This window comes from Eschrichtius robustus, chromosome 4 (genome assembly GCF_028021215.1).
Source record: "Eschrichtius robustus isolate mEscRob2 chromosome 4, mEscRob2.pri, whole genome shotgun sequence".
Taxonomy (NCBI): Eukaryota; Metazoa; Chordata; class Mammalia; order Artiodactyla; family Eschrichtiidae; genus Eschrichtius; species Eschrichtius robustus.
The window spans coordinates 88,305,370-88,324,221 of NC_090827.1; the positions used below are offsets into that span (position 1 = coordinate 88,305,370).

Genomic DNA, 18,852 nt, shown 5'->3' on the forward strand with positions numbered 1-18,852 from the left:
ATTTTCTTAGACACAGAAAGTAATAATAAAACAATGATAAATTATAATTCATCAGAATCAAAATCTGCTCATCAAAAGACCATTAAGGTATATGTATAACTGATTCACTTTGCTGTACACCTGAAACTAACACATTGTATAGTTGATAAATCAACTATATTCCCCCCCCCCCCAAAAAAAAAGACCATTAAGAAAAAGAAGTGGGAAGCCACAGAGTGGGAGAAAATATCGGCAAAATAAATCTAAGATTTAGATCTAGAATATACAAATAAAGAACCTTTGTAACAATAATAAGACAATACCCAGTAATAATAGGAAAGGAACAGTCTTTTCAACAAATGGTGCTGAGACACCTGGTCATCCACACACAAAAGGAAATTGGGTCCCTACCTCACATCATACACAAAAATTAAATGGATCAAAGACGTTAAGTATAAGAGCAGCAACTATAAAACTCTTAGAATGAAACGTAAGTGTCAATCTTTGTGACGCTGGGTTAAGCAGTGGTTTCTTAGACATGACACCAAGAACACAAGCAGCCAAAGGAAAAAAAATAAATTGGACTTCATCAAAATAATAAAAACTTCTGTACATCAAAGGATGCTATGAAGAAAGTAAAAAAATACTTCCACAGAATAGGATATTTGCACATCATGTATCTGATAGAGGACTTGTACCTAGAATATATTAAGGATTCTTACAACTCGATAAAAAGACAAAATATCCAGTTAAAAAAATGGGTAAAGGACTTGAAGACAGTTATCTAAAGAAGATACACAAATGGCCGACAAGCACGTGAAAAGATGCTCAACATCATTATCATTAGAGAAATGCACATCAAAACCACAATGCGATACTACTTCACACCTACTAGGATGGTTATAATCAAACATGCAGACAACAGCAAGTGTTGGTGAGGATGTGGGAAGACTAGAACCCTTGGGTGCTGCTGGCAGGAATGTGAGAGACTGCAGGTGCTATAGAAAGCAGTTTGGAGTCCGAGGAACAGCCAAGAGGCCAGTGGGGCTGCAGCGTAGTGAGCAGAGGAGGAGGCTGGGGCCAGTTCATGTCGAGTCTTTTAGGCTCTTTATTTTTGCAGGTGCAATAAAAAGTCCCCCTGAGGAAGGGAACCAGATACACTGCAGGGGGACTGAGAGGACTTGCCCATGGACTGGGGATTGGTGGTGTCCACATTTCCATCCTGATCAGCTGGTAGGATGGAGCTGCTGTTTACTGATGGAGTGAAGATTGTGAGAACAGGTTTCGTGTGAAAACCTAGGGTTTCGTTTTAACTATGTTTAGTGCTGCGTCAGGGACTAATCTTACTTTTTCCTTTTAATTAAAGAATCTTAAAATTAAAGAGTTTTTGGCAGGGGCTTTTGGCTTTCCACCTGGAGACTATGTTTCCCTGCCTCTGCTTGCAGTATGTGTGGCCCTATGAGTAAATTCTTGCCAATGGAGTGAGAGTGGAAGGGGTATTGTGCTGCTTCCATGCAACAAAAATGACACTTGGAAAGAAAAAGAAATGGGGATTTTTCAAGCCTCTGGAAGCAAAAATTTTTACAATATATTCTCCTGAATTATAGAACTCAAAAACCCCACTGTTAATAGCTAGCTACAGTTTTAATGGACTGGTTAAAAAGAAGCCCATGTGATTTGATAATATACGTTTTGGTTGGAATCCATGATGCTGCTTGGCCAAATAACCTTTGTCACCATGGAGACTGTACAACCTGCGTTTTAGCTTTTTTTTTTTAAGTACATCAAAGGTTTGTTTCAAACCTGACAAGTTTTGTTTGTTCAAATCTGACAAGTTACATGACGCACAAAAAGGAGCCAATGGCAAAACACACTGTAAAGCTGTGTCCACCCCGTGGATCTCGTGCCCTGGGAAGGTAAGTGGATGGTCTGGCACTTACCTGCACATGCCACTCACTGCTCCACTTCTGTCCGCAGGTACTGGGTACAGTCTGAGATTTTTTTCAGCTGAGCAAAGTTTAATCTTTCTGAACACATAGGACATGTGCTTTCAGTGTTTAACATGCTGTTTGGAGAGGAAAGACAGAGTAGATTAAATATTCCTTTACTTTTGGGTTATTGTGATGTGAAAAGCAACTATTCCTTTCTACTTCTTAGTACATGTTCATCATGAGAATTAAGAATTAGGAATATTCAGTCTCATGTGAAATCCCCTTTAAGGAAAATGTTCTCAAAGATCACAGAAGGTTCTTCCAAGAAGACAATTTGAGTCTTTAGAGATTTTTAAGAACATGAACAAATAAAGAGACCTCAGTATAAAAGTGGTTGAATAAAAGGCCTATTATTCGATAAATCTGTATGGCTGAGTGAAATGATGCGCACTTACATCTTGAATTCTGAATACAGTGCAGGGAAGTCGCAATGTGGACACACTGTCCAATCATCCTTTAACATATGTCGACCCTGGAAACAGTACATTGAAGAATAAAATTCATCTTTATTTTTAAAACTCCCCCCATTATTCAATCAGAATACATGGTTACAGTTAAAAGCCAGATCTCTAAATTATGAAATTATTGATATTTCACATAGGTGGGTAATTGATTAGAAAGAAATGGCATCAAAAGGACTAAAGCCAAATTTATCAGATTCATGTATAAAGAGAATAATCTTCAATATTGTGACATTACCTAGATTTATTTTCCTTTAAAATAAAGCTTATGTTAGCCTAGTGATGAACAAATAATCTGATATTTTAAAATTTTCTAATAATAGGTCTTAATATTAAAGTGTATAATAAAAGCCATCACTTATTAAGTGCTACAGCATGCCGGGAATTGTGTTAAGGCTTCAAACATGTCCTCTCGTCAACCTGCAGTTTACCTCAATAGGCAGGTACTGTTAACCGATGGACCTAGCAAGGTAAAAGCAAATCGCACCAGGTTATGTAACCAGTAAGTGGCAGAAAGACGATCTAAGCCTAGGACCATCTGATCCCCAAGTGTGTGCTCTCCTGCCCCACAGTGCCTTCCTAATACTCACTTAGGTTATTATGTGAGTATTATGTGAGTGCCTTGAGTGTAACTTTCAACTTTGTTGACCATGAAATTGTATGCTAAATGTTGCAGGAAATTTGAGGGATAAGATTATTTCAGAAGTGAAGAAAGTATTGACACACAACAAGTATTCAAATGGGCTATAGATATATATGCAAAGAAAGGGAAATGATGATAAAGAAACTTACTGTTGCAATGCAATATGGGATGTTATTTTTACATCCAGGACAGAGAAGTTCACACTCTGGGAGAAGAAATTCGCAGAATGGACATGGGGTTGTGGCCTCTTCTGTCTCGGATGTATCAGGTCTCCTGTGAGGAAGAATCACATGAAATGCACCTACTTCTTCATAGTCAGACTCTGAGACTAGAGATACACGCCCCGGCCCACGGAGGAGCGAGAGGAATGAGGACTGCTCAGACTAGCATTCCATGGCCACCTCTGGGAGCTGGAGTTCACAGCACATTACGTGGGAGAAAACACGGGTGGGTCTGGCTGTCTCGTGTCTTCCTTGCCACTGGAGTAGTGAGCTTGCTACTTCTCTGTCTTTCCCTTTGTGTACTGAAGTCGTAAAGGCTGTCCAGGGCTGTGCAGCACAACTTTCTGTGACAATGGCACTGTTCTAATTCTGCGCTCTCCAATACGGTAGCTGTGAGCCACATGGAGCTCAAAGCACTTGAAATATGGATAGTGTGAGGAACTAAGTTTTACATTTTATTCACTTTTAATTAATTTAAGTTTAAATAGCCACATGCAGCCAGCAGATACCGTATTAGACCTCATAGCTAAGAGTACTCTTGCATGGGGAGAGAATAACCAGCGCCTCTTCAAGCTGGCACCTAGGCTGGTGTGGCACGAAACTGGGGGATAAATGTGCTCTAGCTTTTTCTCCCCACCTCACTCTCCCCGATGGCAGGTATGTTGGCTCGGACTGATTTGGTCTGAAGCTACTTAGGCGTATCAGCTTTGAAAAAAAAGGGGAGTGTTCCATGTAGCCCCTCTCCAGGTTAGAGTTCTCTGCCATGAGCCGAGCTAACAATAAGTAATATTTGCTTCCCTTTGCCATTACTGGTGTAGCCATCTCCCTTGGCTGAGATGAGAGAGTTCTGGGTCAAGATTCAGGTACACCTGAGTTCCCTGGTCAAAATGGGACTAACAGGTACCCCAGATGTCATCGCTATGAACAAGTGGTAGTACAGAACTACTACAGGATTGCAGTTAATTTTTCCTTTTGTAAAGATGAATGCTACTTTCTCCTAGTTTTCCTGTTGAAAACCAGGCTTTCTGAAGTGAGGATATGCCTTATGTGCCTTTGGAGCTACACAGGATTTCGAAATGGAGTCTCTTTTGGCAATAGGCAGTATAATTACCAAGTTTCTTACACTGAGAAATATCCACTCTTTGTCTGTCTGTGGCAGACACGCTGTTTGCTGCCTCCCTAATGGCCATCTTTTCCTTCTTCCTTGCCAACAGAACTTGGTTTTTACTCAGCAGTATGCTTTTCAGCTAGAGGTAGCCACGCGGCTGAGTAGTGAGATGTAAATGCAAGTCCTGGGGGTGGTGTCCTTCCTAACTAAAAAGGCAAAAGACCTTTTCATCTTTTAATTTCCCTCCTTCTTCCTGCGTTGAATGGGGTACATGATGTCACCCCACCATGACAACCACCACTGTGCAGCCATGAGGAGGAAACCTCTGTGCTCTGGATGGTAAAGCCAAAAGGCAGAGGGATCGGCCCTTGGTGACATCGGGACACGGCACCACCAGCCCTGGACTACGACACCTTGTGCATGAGTCAGATAAGTCAGATAAAGCCGTCGTTGGGTTTCCAGGTGCTGGTAGCTGAATACAATCCTAATTGCTACCCCCAATCTGTGTTCTTGTTCAGCCCACAAAATAGCAGCTACGTTCTGAAAGATACACTTGTGAAGTGCGATTAGATGGTAGAAACAGCTGTCGCCGCCTACCTGACCATTGCCTCGATCTTCTTTTTGTATTTGACATCTATCTTGTTGCGGTACTCGGGCCTCATCAACATGGCTGCAAAGCTGAAGGCAGAGTTCTTCAGGCCGGCCCTGTGACACTCGATCACGGTAGACGTCAGGATCGGCACGATGTCTGCAACGCAAACAGGAGCAGGAAGAGCACGTTGCCTCTGCTGGCGTGACGCCAGGATTGCACCTCTCTAAATTCGCTTTTTCTGACCAAGAACCAGAAATGGACTGTTTAACGAGGAAAGGGCACAGCAGTGGAGTCAGGTAACTGCTCACTGCAGTGTCTTTCCCCTGATGATACTGCGTTTTGCCTGTAACACCAGGACCCACACTCCCTTGCGGTAACCTTTTGCGTGCGTCCTTCCCTGCCTCTGAGAGAGTTTTGCATTTGACAGGACTGCTCATGAATGGGTGGGGAGATTAACAATTTCATGCATTAACCTCTCTGCGTGCACCTGTTTCTTCAGGACAGATACCTAAAAGTCAGATTACTGGCTCAAAGAACGTGACTTTAAAGAAAAAATACTCCTAGCACAAATTGCCAAACTGCTTTCTAGAAAGGCCACAACAATGTCCATTCCCACCAGCAGTCATGAGAATGCCTGTCCTATCACACCCTTTGCCGGCATGCTGTACAATTATTTTAGTCTTTTTCATGTAACAAAAAAGAACACATTTAGAGAACAGGGGTTGGTGAATTATGACCTGTGAGCTAAATCTGGCCCTCTGTTTCTGTACGGCCCATTTGCTAAGAAAAGACTTTTACATTTTTAAACGACTGGAAAAAAAATCAAAATGAGAAGAATATTTTGTGACATGAGAAAGGTTTATGAGGTTCAAATGTTAGTGTCCAAAAGAGTAAAGTTCTGTCGGAACAGCCACGCTCATCCGTTTATGTACGGGTCACGCCGAAACGGCGGAGTCGAATAGTTGCAGCAGAGACACGTGGCCCACAAAGCCCCGAACGTTCGACATCTGACCCTTTACAGAAAACGTTTGTTGACCCCGTCATGGAATGTGACAAAATCTAATCACCGAAAAATGTTATAATGACATGTCTTTTAGAATACTGGGAACTTTTTCAGAGGCAATGGTCTACAATGGTTGAGAACACAGAGTCAGACTTACTGGCTGACAGTATGGTCTTGGGCAAGTGTTACCTCACTTCTTTTGCCCCAGTTTGCTTATCTGTAAAATAGGGAAAATAACAATAGGCCACTTGTGTGCAATCTTGAGACTGTTTTCCTTAGAAGGATCTGCCTGAAACTGGGATCTGGGAACTTGGATTTTGGGAGAGTTCCCGCCATTTCCAGAACTGAGAAGAGTGGCTGCCTGTGCCTGACCTTTTTGTACAAACAATAGGGTTTATGCGGAGCACCTGCTTTCTGGGAGTCTGAAAACTTGGTACAGGCCAAGCAGGGGGTGCTGACGTGGCCAGCTCCCCAAGACCACCCCTGGGTACCGAGTCTCTCACAAGCACCCTGTAGATACCACCTTCCACGTGCTGCCCGGAGGTGCTGAGTGTGTCCCGTGCGACTTCACTGCGGGGCAGGGGGGTGGCAGGGGGGCTGTGGACGCTCACCCCTGACTCCGGGCCCCCCCCGCACCTTTCCCCGCTGCCGATTTTGCTTTGTATCCTTTCCCTGTAATAAATCTTACCTTTAGCACTACTGTATGTTGAGTTATGTGAGTTCCCCTCGTGATTTATCACACCTGGGGGTGGTCTTGGGGACGGACGCCGGTTACACCGCTTCACGGGGTTGTTGTGAGGATTAAATGAGTTACTACGTGTAGAGGACAGCGGCTGGCAGAGTTAGTGAGGAGGATCTCGTCATGCTACAGTCAGGCAGAAATGGGGACCACGGGCTCCTCTCAGTACTCACGTGACGGAAATTTGCTGATGTTGTTGGCCACCCGGATAAGCATACGTGCCCCTTTCATATGATTTCCATTTTTAACGTGAATCTGAAATAAATGATAAATTTTACTCTTCTTAGAGACTTTAACCCTAATCCATGTTTCATTCACCCAAATAAACAACTCCTTGATTGTGACCCTGAACGGGTGGTCACAGGCTCCTTGCAGCCTTACTTTAATGCCACTTGGGGTTTCTCCCTTACCCTCCTTCCAGCAGCTGCGACTTGGCCCCCTGGCGTCACCGGCCTCACCCCTGCTCTACACTCTGCTTTTTACTTTGCCTGAGACCACTCAACATGAGTTCAAATCCCTGGTCCATCTCTTACTGGCCATTATGGGGGGACTAACAAGTTGTTGTGAGACCTGAAAGCTGAGTTCTGAGTTAGGCAGGCGAGAGGATGAGTTGCTATAGGAAGAGGGCGCTGCCTGTGTAAGGGAAGGGGCAACGATGGCTGGAGGGGCCTGAGCTTAGGTAAGTACGAGTGGGATCTGTGATGAAAGGAGGGGGTCCACTTAGGATGACATGAGGCTGGGGAGTCGGCAGGGCCGGACCACAATGTCACTACTGTCGTCCAGTGAGAGGAGGCGGTCCACAGAGGGCAGGCAGTGGGGATGGAGAGAAGTAGACAGACGAGGAGTCAGAACTGATGATATTTGGTGAGAAGGTGAAGGGTGAGTACAAAATAACTCCCAGGCATAACATCCATCCGGTCTAAGCACGTGGATGATGATATAATTTACTGAGCACTGCAACGTAATTCATAAATATTAACTGAATCTAAAGTCACCCTCCACTGACTCCCTGGGCCTCAGACTGCCCGGCTCAGCCACCCATGTGCAAAGGCCCCAGGCTGTCCTTCAGCCAAAGTCCCTGTCTCAGCTCTGGGGAGGAAGCATCCACCAAAGCCAGGTCTCCATTTCCCCTGAAATGTGGCTGACTTTCTCCAGTCCTTTGTGTCAAAGAGGGCTGTGACATTTTTACATCAATTCTTATTTGATAAGGTCTAATAGTTTCCCTTTTGATACCACAAGCAGTTAAAAATCTTGAAAATATCTGGTGCTTGAGTAAGAGGCTAGAGCGGAGGGGAAAAGTCACATGGGTGCTCTTCAGTGGAAGGGGAAGAGATGTCTGGTCCAGTGGAAGTGATGGGCCAGCTCTTAGGGCCGGAGGAAAAGAAAAAGACTCGAGAACCATCCCTGTGGCTTTTGGTGGAAGAAAGCCCTGGTCCTGGAGCGCTTCTTACAGCAATCCCTACTTTTGTTCCCATCTTCCACTAACTTGTTTCTACCCTCCCCTCCACCCCTAAAAGCTGGATTCTGTGCCCCCAGCACATTGGCACCAGCACTGATGTCTGAAGCTGAGAAAGTCCTCCCTCCCCCTTTCTATTCCTTTCTGTACGAGAGAAGGGACCCCCTGCGGCTCCGAAGGGAAATGCACTCCTGGTGATTGCAAGTTGGAATTCTAAGTTTTCTCTTACAATCAGGACTATAGACCTATGGGGCCTAAAATGGCAGCCACTAGTCACATGTGGCTACTTAAATAAAAATTAAGATTATGTAAAACTTAAAGTTTAGTTTATCAGTTGCACTATCTGTATTTCAAGTGCTCCACAGCCAGGCTAGTGGATACAGAACACTTCTAGCACTGCAGAAAGTTCTATTGGGCAGTGCTGTTATGGACCATAATTAGGATCTAAACCATTCATAACGTGATTGCTGTAACCTAGAAAACTTCAAAATTGCATAAGCTCTTATGGTCTGGCCTGAAAACTGACTTAGCATTAATATGGGAAGATGTACTTTGACATAAATGAAAATTTGGAAAAGTATGTAAGTTGGCATCTACCTGTATTTTTACAAAGATATGTGTCTGTATATAAATATGTGTGTGTGTGTATATACATATATATATGTGTGTGTGTGTATATATATATACACACATATAACATTTATGTAAATTATAAATAGAAGTATTTCAGGTTTGCATGTTCTATTTTGTTTTTATTGAAAATCACTGATTAAAAAATATCAGTGATTTTTATGGACATAAATATATTCCTAATGTAAAAAAAAAGGGTGCACACATGTATTTTAGAAATATGGAGGATATATACAACACAGTGTTAACAATTGTTATATCTGGTGATGGATTTAAAGGGGGCAAGTTATTTCTTCATTATACTTTTCTATATTCTCTAAATTTTCTCAGTGAATATCTATTTTATATTCAGATGAAAACTAAATAGTATTAAAACACAGTAGAATTGTATAAAATCCACTATTCTAGAATTAATAAACTTAGGAAGCTCTGGTTAAACAAAAATGTTTTCTGTAAATCTTTTTTTGACCAAGTAATACATTTATATGCTTCAAAATCAAAACAGTATAAAAAGATATACTATATGGAGAAACCTGTTCTTCCTCTTCTCCCCTGACTGGGTTTGGTGCCACGCCTCCTCTGCCCCATGCCTTGATCCTTTTAGGAAACTATTTTTCCTAGGTTTTTTTTAAAGTATATTTCTAATTTTATTTGCAATGAAAAAAATATATATTTTTCTGCCTTTTGGTACACAAAAGGCAGCATATTGTATAATTATTCTGTATCTTGCTTTTTCGGTTAATGCTACAGAGATCTAGGAAATGGCTCTAATCCAATGGAGAGGTGCCCAGAAGGAAAGCCCTTCAGGTGATTAGCGCACCTGGCAGACTGGGTCCCAAGTCACTCAAAGGGCCTCACCTTCACTAGTATGTAACTGTGCAGAATCATGAGGTTGGTGGCCATCTCAGAGGGAATTTTGATCTTCTGAGATTTAAGTTCTGCATACATGCTGAAGAGAACGTCATGTGCATTCCGATAGTTTCCTTGAAAAGAGGTGGTAAGATGACATTACTGCAAAGGATGAAATCTGAGGACCTTCTATGGGCCACCATTTTACAGGTGGATTTTGTTAATCATTAAGTTACTAAGTAATAAAGAATGACATTTAATTCCATATTTTCCAAAAGTGTATTCCATATTTATGAACATCTAAAAGAATCAGCTTGCAAAAATTAGTGAAGATGTCAGACTAATTCTGACTTTTTCAATGAGTATTTACAGAGCATAGACATGAACAGAACCATTCTAGAGATTCTATAAACAGTTCCTGCGTGTTATAAAGAACTAGGTCAATAAGAATACCACACCATCTTCCACCTTGTAATATGTTTTATATTGTTAAGGCCAAATACCTGGGATGGAAAGAAAGTGTAGTGAAAGTGCAGGGGGGTCTGTGGGCTGGAGAGGTCAGAGAAGTCGCCATCCAGGAGACAGAACTGTGAGGAGGAGAGGAACTAGCACCTAACATGAGAAGGCTTCGCTGGAGCTGTTCTGTGATGGTGAATTATTTCACTTCCCTGAAGCCCAGAAATGGCCATCCGCCTAGCCTTTTGGGTTCAAAGCAAGCCTAGACTAGAAATGGACAGAGAAGGGGCTGGAGCTGGCTTCTACTGCTTGTTTGGGGAGAAAAGCATGCCTACTGGGGACCTACCTGCAGACTGCTCTTCCCTGGCAATGATGATGGCAGTCCGGGCGGCTTCTCGGTACTGCTTCAGGGCCATGTACAATCGGAACAGGTACTTGGCATCCTGACGTACAAGCCGTTAGAGAAACATCACTTTCTGCATTTGCTAAGTGGAGAAACATCTAAAATTTTGCATTTCAGTTAGAATCACATTCACTTTCCAGTAACTGAGGGTTGAAATTGTTTTCTTTAAAGCCAACAAAGAATTATTTATCAAGTATTTATTCGGGGTTTAATATGTGCCAGGTAAGTATTCTAAGTATCCTTAGAAGTAATAACTCGGTTAAATCCTCATACCCTCCCTGGGAGGAAGGTGCGATTCTGTACTAATTTCATTGATTGGAAACTGAAACACAGCAGCACCTCTCTAGAGCCAGGATCTGAACCGCAGTGGTCTGGCTTCAGAGTCTGCGTGCTAACCCAAGTCCACAGAGTTCTCTCTCGTGTGCTTCAAACGGAAAGGTGCTCTTATACAATGTACCAACTTCGCAAGATTTCGAAAATTTTTACACCTATATAAATTTTTCTGGCCTATAAAATTTTCTTTGGCCCATTTTCCATTCCTATGTTAACTCTAAACAATTTCACATACTTGATGCTGGTTTGCTGATTATTAGAATAAGTGGACATAAGGTGAGGTGGTTTGGCACAGTTTAAGGGCCTGTGCCCTTTGGCAGATTAACTTAGCCTCCCTGGGTCTCAGTGTCTTTATCTGTAAAATACAGAAAATGGACTCAGGGATCAGGATGGCTACAATCCTCTCCAGCTATGACATTCCAGCACCTTGTATCCAAATCACTTACAACTGACCCTTGAACAGTGCTGGGGTTAGGGGACGCCGACCTCCACGCAGTTGAAAATCAGTGTTTAATTTATAGTCACCCTTCTGTATCTGCAGTTCCTCTGTATCCTCGGATTCAACCAACCTGAGATCGGGTAGTACTATAGTATTTACTACTGAAAAAAATCTGTGTATAAGCGGACCTGTGCAGTTCACACCCGTGTTGTTCAAGGGTCAACTGTACTCGAGTTTCCTTCACAAGCAGATCCCCTTAAAACACCAAAGCAAAAGTGAAAAAAAAGGCTCTAGGGGCATTCTGAAAGGAGTCTGTCCTCGTTAGGACTGAGAGAAGACCAACTTCTGCACAAAATCCAAGAGTCACCTATTTCGAAAACATGTTCTTAATGATTTATTTCTATTTTATATTTTCAGTGAGTTACTTTTACGGTAAATAGGATTTTTATTAAGTCCCCAAATTTCTGAAATATGAACAAAGTAAACTGATTTTTAGGGATTAGTGCTAACTCATGGTTTTAATAATCATTTTCATAGTTCCTAGAATAAATAAAACTCTATAACATTTGAGAAAAATTGTGGGTGGTGAGGATTGTTACCCAGAAGGGCGTGGCTATTTCACAGGGGGCAATGCCAATATCAAAGAGTGAATGTACACAATATCTAAAATTCAGGGTCTGCCTAGATGACCTAAAGCTGCACCCAGAAAGAAAATTTTTTACATCTATGATGCAAAAGTCCTAACAGATAAAAACAGAATAAAGTAAAACCATAACTAAGATACTTGAGAATCTCAGTGGCGAAAACACTTTTAGTACCTTAGGCATGCCGTCACTCTCCCCCATAAGGTGGTCTATCAGTTGACTGGTCAGCAGTTCATCTTTGGCCTGACCAACCTGTTTAGGAAGAGAAAGAAACAATAAGTCCAGCATCTTAAACTTAGGAAGGGGTGGTCGTGGATGGCGCGGGGGGGAGGACAAATAATCTACTGAGGAGACGAAATTTAAAAATTGTGGAAAAATACCTATAGTCAAGTGCCTGAAACATGATGTAAGCTCAGGGTATGTCTTCATTCATTTGTAGAGTCTCCATTAATAAAAATCCATCCTTAGAAGCTATAGCTTTTCTAAGTTACCGTATCAAAATACTGTGGTATTTTTTTTACACACAGAGAGAATGTACTTCTTGGATGTTTCAATAAAAACTTTCTTAAGATAAGTGACTGTGACATGGAGAGAGTGCCATCTTGAGCACAGGAGCTGGACCTTGTACAACAATATACCACCAAGTGCCTCATCTCCAGCAGCTCCCTGAGAAAAGGTGCTTGCATATGGCTACGTGTAATTTAAAGTAGAAATAAAAGTACGGCCAGAGGATCCCAGAAGAGGGCAGGCAGCTGGAAATGTGGGGTGGAGTTCTGGAGAGGACTTTGGCCTGGAAATCTGGATTTGAGAGTCATCTCCATAAAGCTCCGAGTTAAATCACTGCCGTGTTGGGCGGTGTTGATCAGGGAAATTATTTATCAAATTGGAGGACGGAAATGTTATTAGATTTAGATAGTAGGAATAGTTACTGACAAGATTAGGAGGCTTAAGAGTCTTGTGTCTATAAAAAAGAGGTGAGCCAGGAACCCAACTGGAGCTCAGCCAAGGAGAAGGAACACTGAACAGCGCAGTCACATTAGCGATACAGTGAGAAAAGCTACCGGAAAAGGAAGGAAACTCATTAGGGACAGAGCAACATGTGGCCTAGCTTGCCACCCCTCCGGGAAAGTGTAAGGAAAAGTTCGGAAGTTCTTTGTGCAGGAGAGGAAGGATGAGATCAGTAGACTTGAGCACAGAAGAGGTGGCCGTGAACCTGTGGGGACAGAGGCTCTCGGGCTGCAGAATTTCTACACGCTCCACTGACCGTGGTGGTCCCCGGTGTAGGAAAGCTAAGCTTTGACCAATCTGTTGCCTCTGCTCTCGCCACTGCTCTAAGGAAGGAAGAGAAGGTAGAGCTCATCACCTCGACGGCTTTTGTGCGTGGCTTTGGGTGAATAAGCCCGTACGGAGAAATGGTTAAAGCAAGGGCTTTGGGGTCAGCCTGCCTGAGGTCAAAAGATAACCTGTGTGATCCAGAGCAGGTCACTCTTGGGACCTCAAAGAGGATAAAAATAATACCTAACTCACAGAATTGTTGTAAGGATTAAATAAGTTAATACACATAAAGGGCTTGGACTGGTGCCAAACAGGCGGTGTTGCCAGATAAAGCAAACAAAAAATATAAGATGCCCAGTTAAGTTTGAATTTCAGGGACTTGAGCACACCCAGGACATTAGGACAGATGGAAAGGGGAGCCAGCAGGAAACAGATGTGTCCACTCAGAATTAAAGTTAAAAGAAGGGTGGAGACAGAATGCTGAGGACACTTCCACGACGGGCAGAGGAGCCAGAGAAGAAGGCTGAGAAGGGACCATCGGAGGAGTACCTGGAGAGCAGGAGGGCAGTGTTCTAAGGGAGTAAAAAGTTCGAGAAAGATGCGCTGTAATAGTGTAAAATGCTGCCATAACATGGGGTAGGGTGCAGGCTGAGAAGGGACGTCCGTATTTAGCAAGGACGAGATCAGTGGGGACCTTTTAGAGAAGGTTTACGGAGTGGTGAAGGCAGAAGCTGACTGCAAGGAGGTGAGCAGGCCCCCGACAAAGCTAACCGTCAGATGCTGTACAGACCCATCTTACCCATCCCTATCGTGGGTTCTCTCAGGTGATAATTCCCAACTAGGGGTCTATTACTGGCCCCCTTCTCCAACACACACACCAAGAAGGTATTTCAGAACTCTGAGGTGTAGAGGATGGGGGTGGGGGTGAGTGAAGTATGAACATTTTAAAGATGTTCTCAAATGATTAAGGGCTATGCCTTCTGGTTGAGAATCAGCAGGTACCACTGCACAGGTTGTGAGAAAATGCATGTCACAAGTAAAGGTGATTTTTTTTTTTCAGGGGAGGGGTCTCAAGGTGGAAAGAAGATAAAGGAATAAAGGAATGGGAAGGAAACTAATATCACCTACATAGTAGTTTCAATAAATATTTATTGAGTGTCCACAATGTGCTAAACACTCTATAAAGAGATGGGCCTTTGACCTTGAGGAACTACTAATCTGAAGGGGGTTAACTGCAGCAGTAAGTAAGGTTCAGAGTACTTACAGGATTCTAAGGAGGGTGAAATTTCATCCAGAGGACAGTTCAGAAAAACTTTACAGGGAGTGGCGTGTGAAGTGGGTCCTGCATGTTGGGTAGGAGGCAGGGGTGCAGGAGGGAGGGCGTCCAAGGTGTGGGTAACAGCAAGAGCGAAGGAGCAATATCAAGAAATTATTGTTGGAGAAACTGGAACCCCAATACGTAGTTGCTGGGAATGTAAAATGGTGTAGCTGCTTTGGGAAACAGTTTGACAGTTCCTCAAAATGTTAAACATAGACTTAGCATATGGCCTAGCAATTCTGCTCCTAGGTATATACCCAAGAGAAATGAAAACACATGTCCACACAAAAACTTGTACACAAATGTTCACAGCAGCATTATTCATAATAGCCCCAAAGTGGAAACAACCCAAATGTGTATCAACTGATGAATGGATAAATGTAGTGTGTACACATTCAATTAAATATTATTAGGCTTTAAGAGGCATAAAGTACTGATACATGTTACAACAATGTATCTATCTGATGAAACAATTTGTATCCAGAATATATAAGACAGTCCTACAAATCAGTAAGAATGAGATGATACAATTAAAAATCAGAAAAAAGACTTGAACAGAACTTCATAAAAGAGGATATTTGAATGGCTAATGAACACATGAAAAAATGCTCACTTTCATTATTCTTTAGAAAAATGAACTAAAACCATACAAGATACCACTGCACATCTATCAGAATAGTTACAATGAAATAGACTGATAAGTGCTGGTGAAGATGGGGAGCAACTACATTCTTTTACATTGTTGGTAGAGTGAAACTGGTACAACTACTTTGAAAAAAATGTTTGGCAGTACCTACTATTGCTGAAGATATATATATACTCTGTGACCTAATAATTCTACTCATGGATATATACCCTATAAAACTGAGGGCTTATGTACACAAAAAGACATGAACAGCAATATGGCAACTTTATTCATAATATGCCCAAACTGAGGCAACATAAATGTCCATTAACAGAATAATGGGTAAAGAAATTGTGACAGTCATATGGTGGAATACTACACAGCAATGAATAAGAATGAACTATTGCTACACACGATAACACAGATGCTTTCGCAGACTTAATGTTGACTGAAAGAAACTGGACACAAAAGAGAACATATGTATGATTTCATTTACGTGAAATTCATAAACATGTAAAACCACTCTATAAGAATAGAAGTCAGAACTGTGGTTACCCCTGGTGGGGAACACTGATTGGGAGGCAGCAGTGGGCCTTCTGGGGAGCTTGATCTGGATGGTGTACACAGATTTTATTTGAAAAAACTAATTGAGTTGCATATTTAAGATTCGCGCATTTTACTGTATGCAAGTTACACCTAAAAGAAAATGCAAAGGTTCTTATCTTTTAGAGATAGATTTTGTATCCACAAACGAAATGATATGATGTCTGTGATTTGCTTTAAAATAATATAGGGAAAGAGGGTGGGTGTATGAATAAAATATGACTGGCCGTGTGCAGATAGCTGTTGAAATGACATGATGGGTATCTGGGGGTTTGTTATGCTGTTTGGTCTACTTTTGTAAATGTATGGAAATTTCCTCAAAAAGTTAAAAGAATAATTAGCATTCATGAAAGTTTCATTCCAGAGTTAACTTACAGTTTCAATTGCCATTTCTATTGCTGCATTGTCTTCTGAGCTTGGGCATTTCAGCAAGTGTTTAAGTGCCTGAAATGAGAATTGTATAGAAATTAAAAATTTTCGGACTGCTTTCACATTGGGAAAATCAAAGTTTTCACACAAACAAAGTAATCACAGTTTGTGAAAGTGTCTTCATCTCAACCAGGAGCTTGCACAGTGCTGAGTCTTAAAATATATACTTAAAAGGCTGAGTGTAGTTTAAAAAGTGGAAGGGTCCAGTTGACCCTTTGAAGAATCTAGTTCTGATTTCAAATGAAATCAGAATGAAAAATGTGCCCTCTTTCAGTAGGAAGATTTAATTATTTTCATTCATTTATTCACTCAACAAATATTTACTGACAACTTGCTGCTCTGTATATGAGACTGTGCTAGATGCTATGGAAAATACCAGGCCGTCTCTTTGTATCATGTACAATCTAACTGGAGAGATCTATGTGATGTGATGAAAATATAATTATTATAATCAATTATTTTAAGCCATAGTTGTCTAACTCCTGAATGCCACACCACCACACCTATGAAGACGTTTAAAGTTATAAAAGTTTCAGAGGCAAATGGGCAGTATTGCCAGTTGGCTTTATAGGTGGTCTGAAGAAGAAAAGATGATTAGACGTGAGGATGATCTTGAAGATAACACAGAAGAAAAGGACTTGAAGATGAACAGGTCTGTGGAAGGTGGGGAAGAGGGCAGAGAGGAACCCAGGTGGAGAACAGGGACGGGAAAAGGCTAGCGGGAGCGTAGGATTCTTCAGCGGCAAAAGCTAGATGCCAGATTGGGAAGTTCAGGCTGGTTGGTCAGTTGCGGAAATTCTCTTGAGTGCCAGCTAAGGAGTTTAGACTCAGTAACTAAGAGGCCAGAACAGCAAATTGATGGCCTGAAGGCTGAATTCACACACAGACATGTTTCTTTGGCCAGTGAGATGTTATACAAATATCTGGGCCTATATTTTAATATTGACCCAGACTTGTGTTTCTTGTGGAAAAATCCTATGATCTGAGCTAGTAGGCCCAAACTCCTGAATGGCAACACTTTTTTGGAGGTGAGCAGCAGCTGTTCCCTTCAGATGAATCGCGTCCCGTCCAGCAGTCCCTGCCCTGTCACTCAGTGAGTGCACAGCCTGACCCTGCAGCTTCACTTGTTTACGTCCATTGCTTGAACACCGTAACCCCTGCTTTAAGGGCTCTTTGTCAGTCAAAGTTAGTACCATTTGGGGAACAAAATGAAGAATGAGTTATAGACAGAGAAGCTAAAAACTAGGAAAATAGGAAACCATTGCCATAATCTAAAGCGAGGTGACCCAGGTTTGGATTACATGGATGGTAGAACGAAAAAGAGAGAGCTGTGAGAGAGGTTACGAAGGCAGAATGTGACTGGGTGTGGGAGAGAGGGGAAGAGTTTAAGGCTGACTCTGAGACTTCAAATCTGGGTGTCTGGGAGCGTAATATATTTTAAGATATTACTTAAAATAATATCGTTATTTTAATGATTATCATTATTTTAATAATATCATTATTTATTTTATCTGATCATTCCTGTGGAGTCCAAAGTATGTTTTCTTGGCAAATACTCACTCGTGAATACTGGCCACACAGCAAGAAGAATTTTCCAGCCTGAAAATGTCTTTTTTCTCCTTCGAAATATAAGGCAATGCTTTGATAGTCCTCATTAGTAGTGTCTTCAGAACCTACAACAGAAATTCATTGAGTAAAATATTTAAGCAAAACTTGTTTACCTCTTATTGCTAATCTAAAAATAGGATCTAAAAACAGGTGATCTAAAAAGAGGTGATGAAAACCTTTTCACAGCAAATATTATTATCAGTGTCTTTTTCATCACAAAACACATTCACCATAATAACCCCACATATCAACTCTGTTCCATCTTCTTTTCGCTCTAAATAACAATCAGGAGAGGAAGTTATGACGCTTTGTGAGAAGCTGGGTTATGGTTTGACATTACCCTTAGTGACTTTTATCTTTCTTTAAGAGTCTCAATCTTATTTCCTAAAACAAGGAACAATCCAGGATTTCCCTAGGGTTTCGGAACAATCAGGAGCAAAGTTAACCATAATCCAAATGTAATCCATCTCCTTTCTCCAATGCCCAGTTTAAACAATAGTCTGTATGTATTTGTCAGACAAGGGAGATGATACTCAAATGGACAACAGATGCTATTTAAAGATAATTACTGTTTTTCCTTTTTTAAAAAAAAAATTTATTTATTTATTTTTATTTGGCTGCGCTGGATCTTAGTTGTGGGATGCAGGGTCTAGTGTCTTGACCAGGGATCAAACCCGGGCCCCCTGCATTGGGAGCGTGGAGTCTTAACCACCAGGGAAGTTCCTTTTCTGTTTTTCTTTTACAGGCTTAAACATATTAAGCACAGAAGACCCCAAAGCTGCTGGAATTCCAATTCATTGTTTACGTTTACCCATGGGAGTTGGAGGCCCAGTAGGGCACCAAAGTATAAGAACAGCTCCGTGTCTCCAGACCAAGGCAGATATGGAGTTTATAAAAGAAGGGAGTAAAGAAAGGTGAAGAAAAGTGTGTGTTATGTTTTGGGAGTGGGAGGGCATATGTGTGTATATGTATGTGTGTGTGTATGATTTAGGATAAGCCACATCCTTCTGAAATTAGAAAAACTTAAATGCTTTAGTGCAATGATGA

General features: G+C 41.7%; 1 protein-coding gene across 3 annotated transcripts in view; it reads right to left on the minus strand.

Annotated features, from left to right (window-relative positions):
• The window catches only part of WDR19 (WD repeat domain 19), an 83,836-nt gene that overhangs the window by 6,319 nt on the left and 58,665 nt on the right, over nucleotides 1-18,852 (minus strand). For all 3 annotated transcript variants that reach the window (XM_068543090.1, XM_068543089.1, XM_068543091.1), the window contains exons 27-36: nucleotides 17,758-17,870; nucleotides 16,144-16,212; nucleotides 12,122-12,199; nucleotides 10,475-10,571; nucleotides 9,682-9,806; nucleotides 6,911-6,992; nucleotides 5,001-5,151; nucleotides 3,224-3,347; nucleotides 2,366-2,442; nucleotides 1,920-2,044 (exon numbers count right to left, since the gene is read on the minus strand). In XM_068543090.1, the coding sequence (XP_068399191.1) occupies nucleotides 1,933-2,044; nucleotides 2,366-2,442; nucleotides 3,224-3,347; nucleotides 5,001-5,151; nucleotides 6,911-6,992; nucleotides 9,682-9,806; nucleotides 10,475-10,571; nucleotides 12,122-12,199; nucleotides 16,144-16,212; nucleotides 17,758-17,870 (1,028 nt within the window). In that variant the 3' untranslated portion in view covers nucleotides 1,920-1,932. The remainder of the gene's footprint in view (nucleotides 1-1,919; nucleotides 2,045-2,365; nucleotides 2,443-3,223; nucleotides 3,348-5,000; nucleotides 5,152-6,910; nucleotides 6,993-9,681; nucleotides 9,807-10,474; nucleotides 10,572-12,121; nucleotides 12,200-16,143; nucleotides 16,213-17,757; nucleotides 17,871-18,852) is intronic.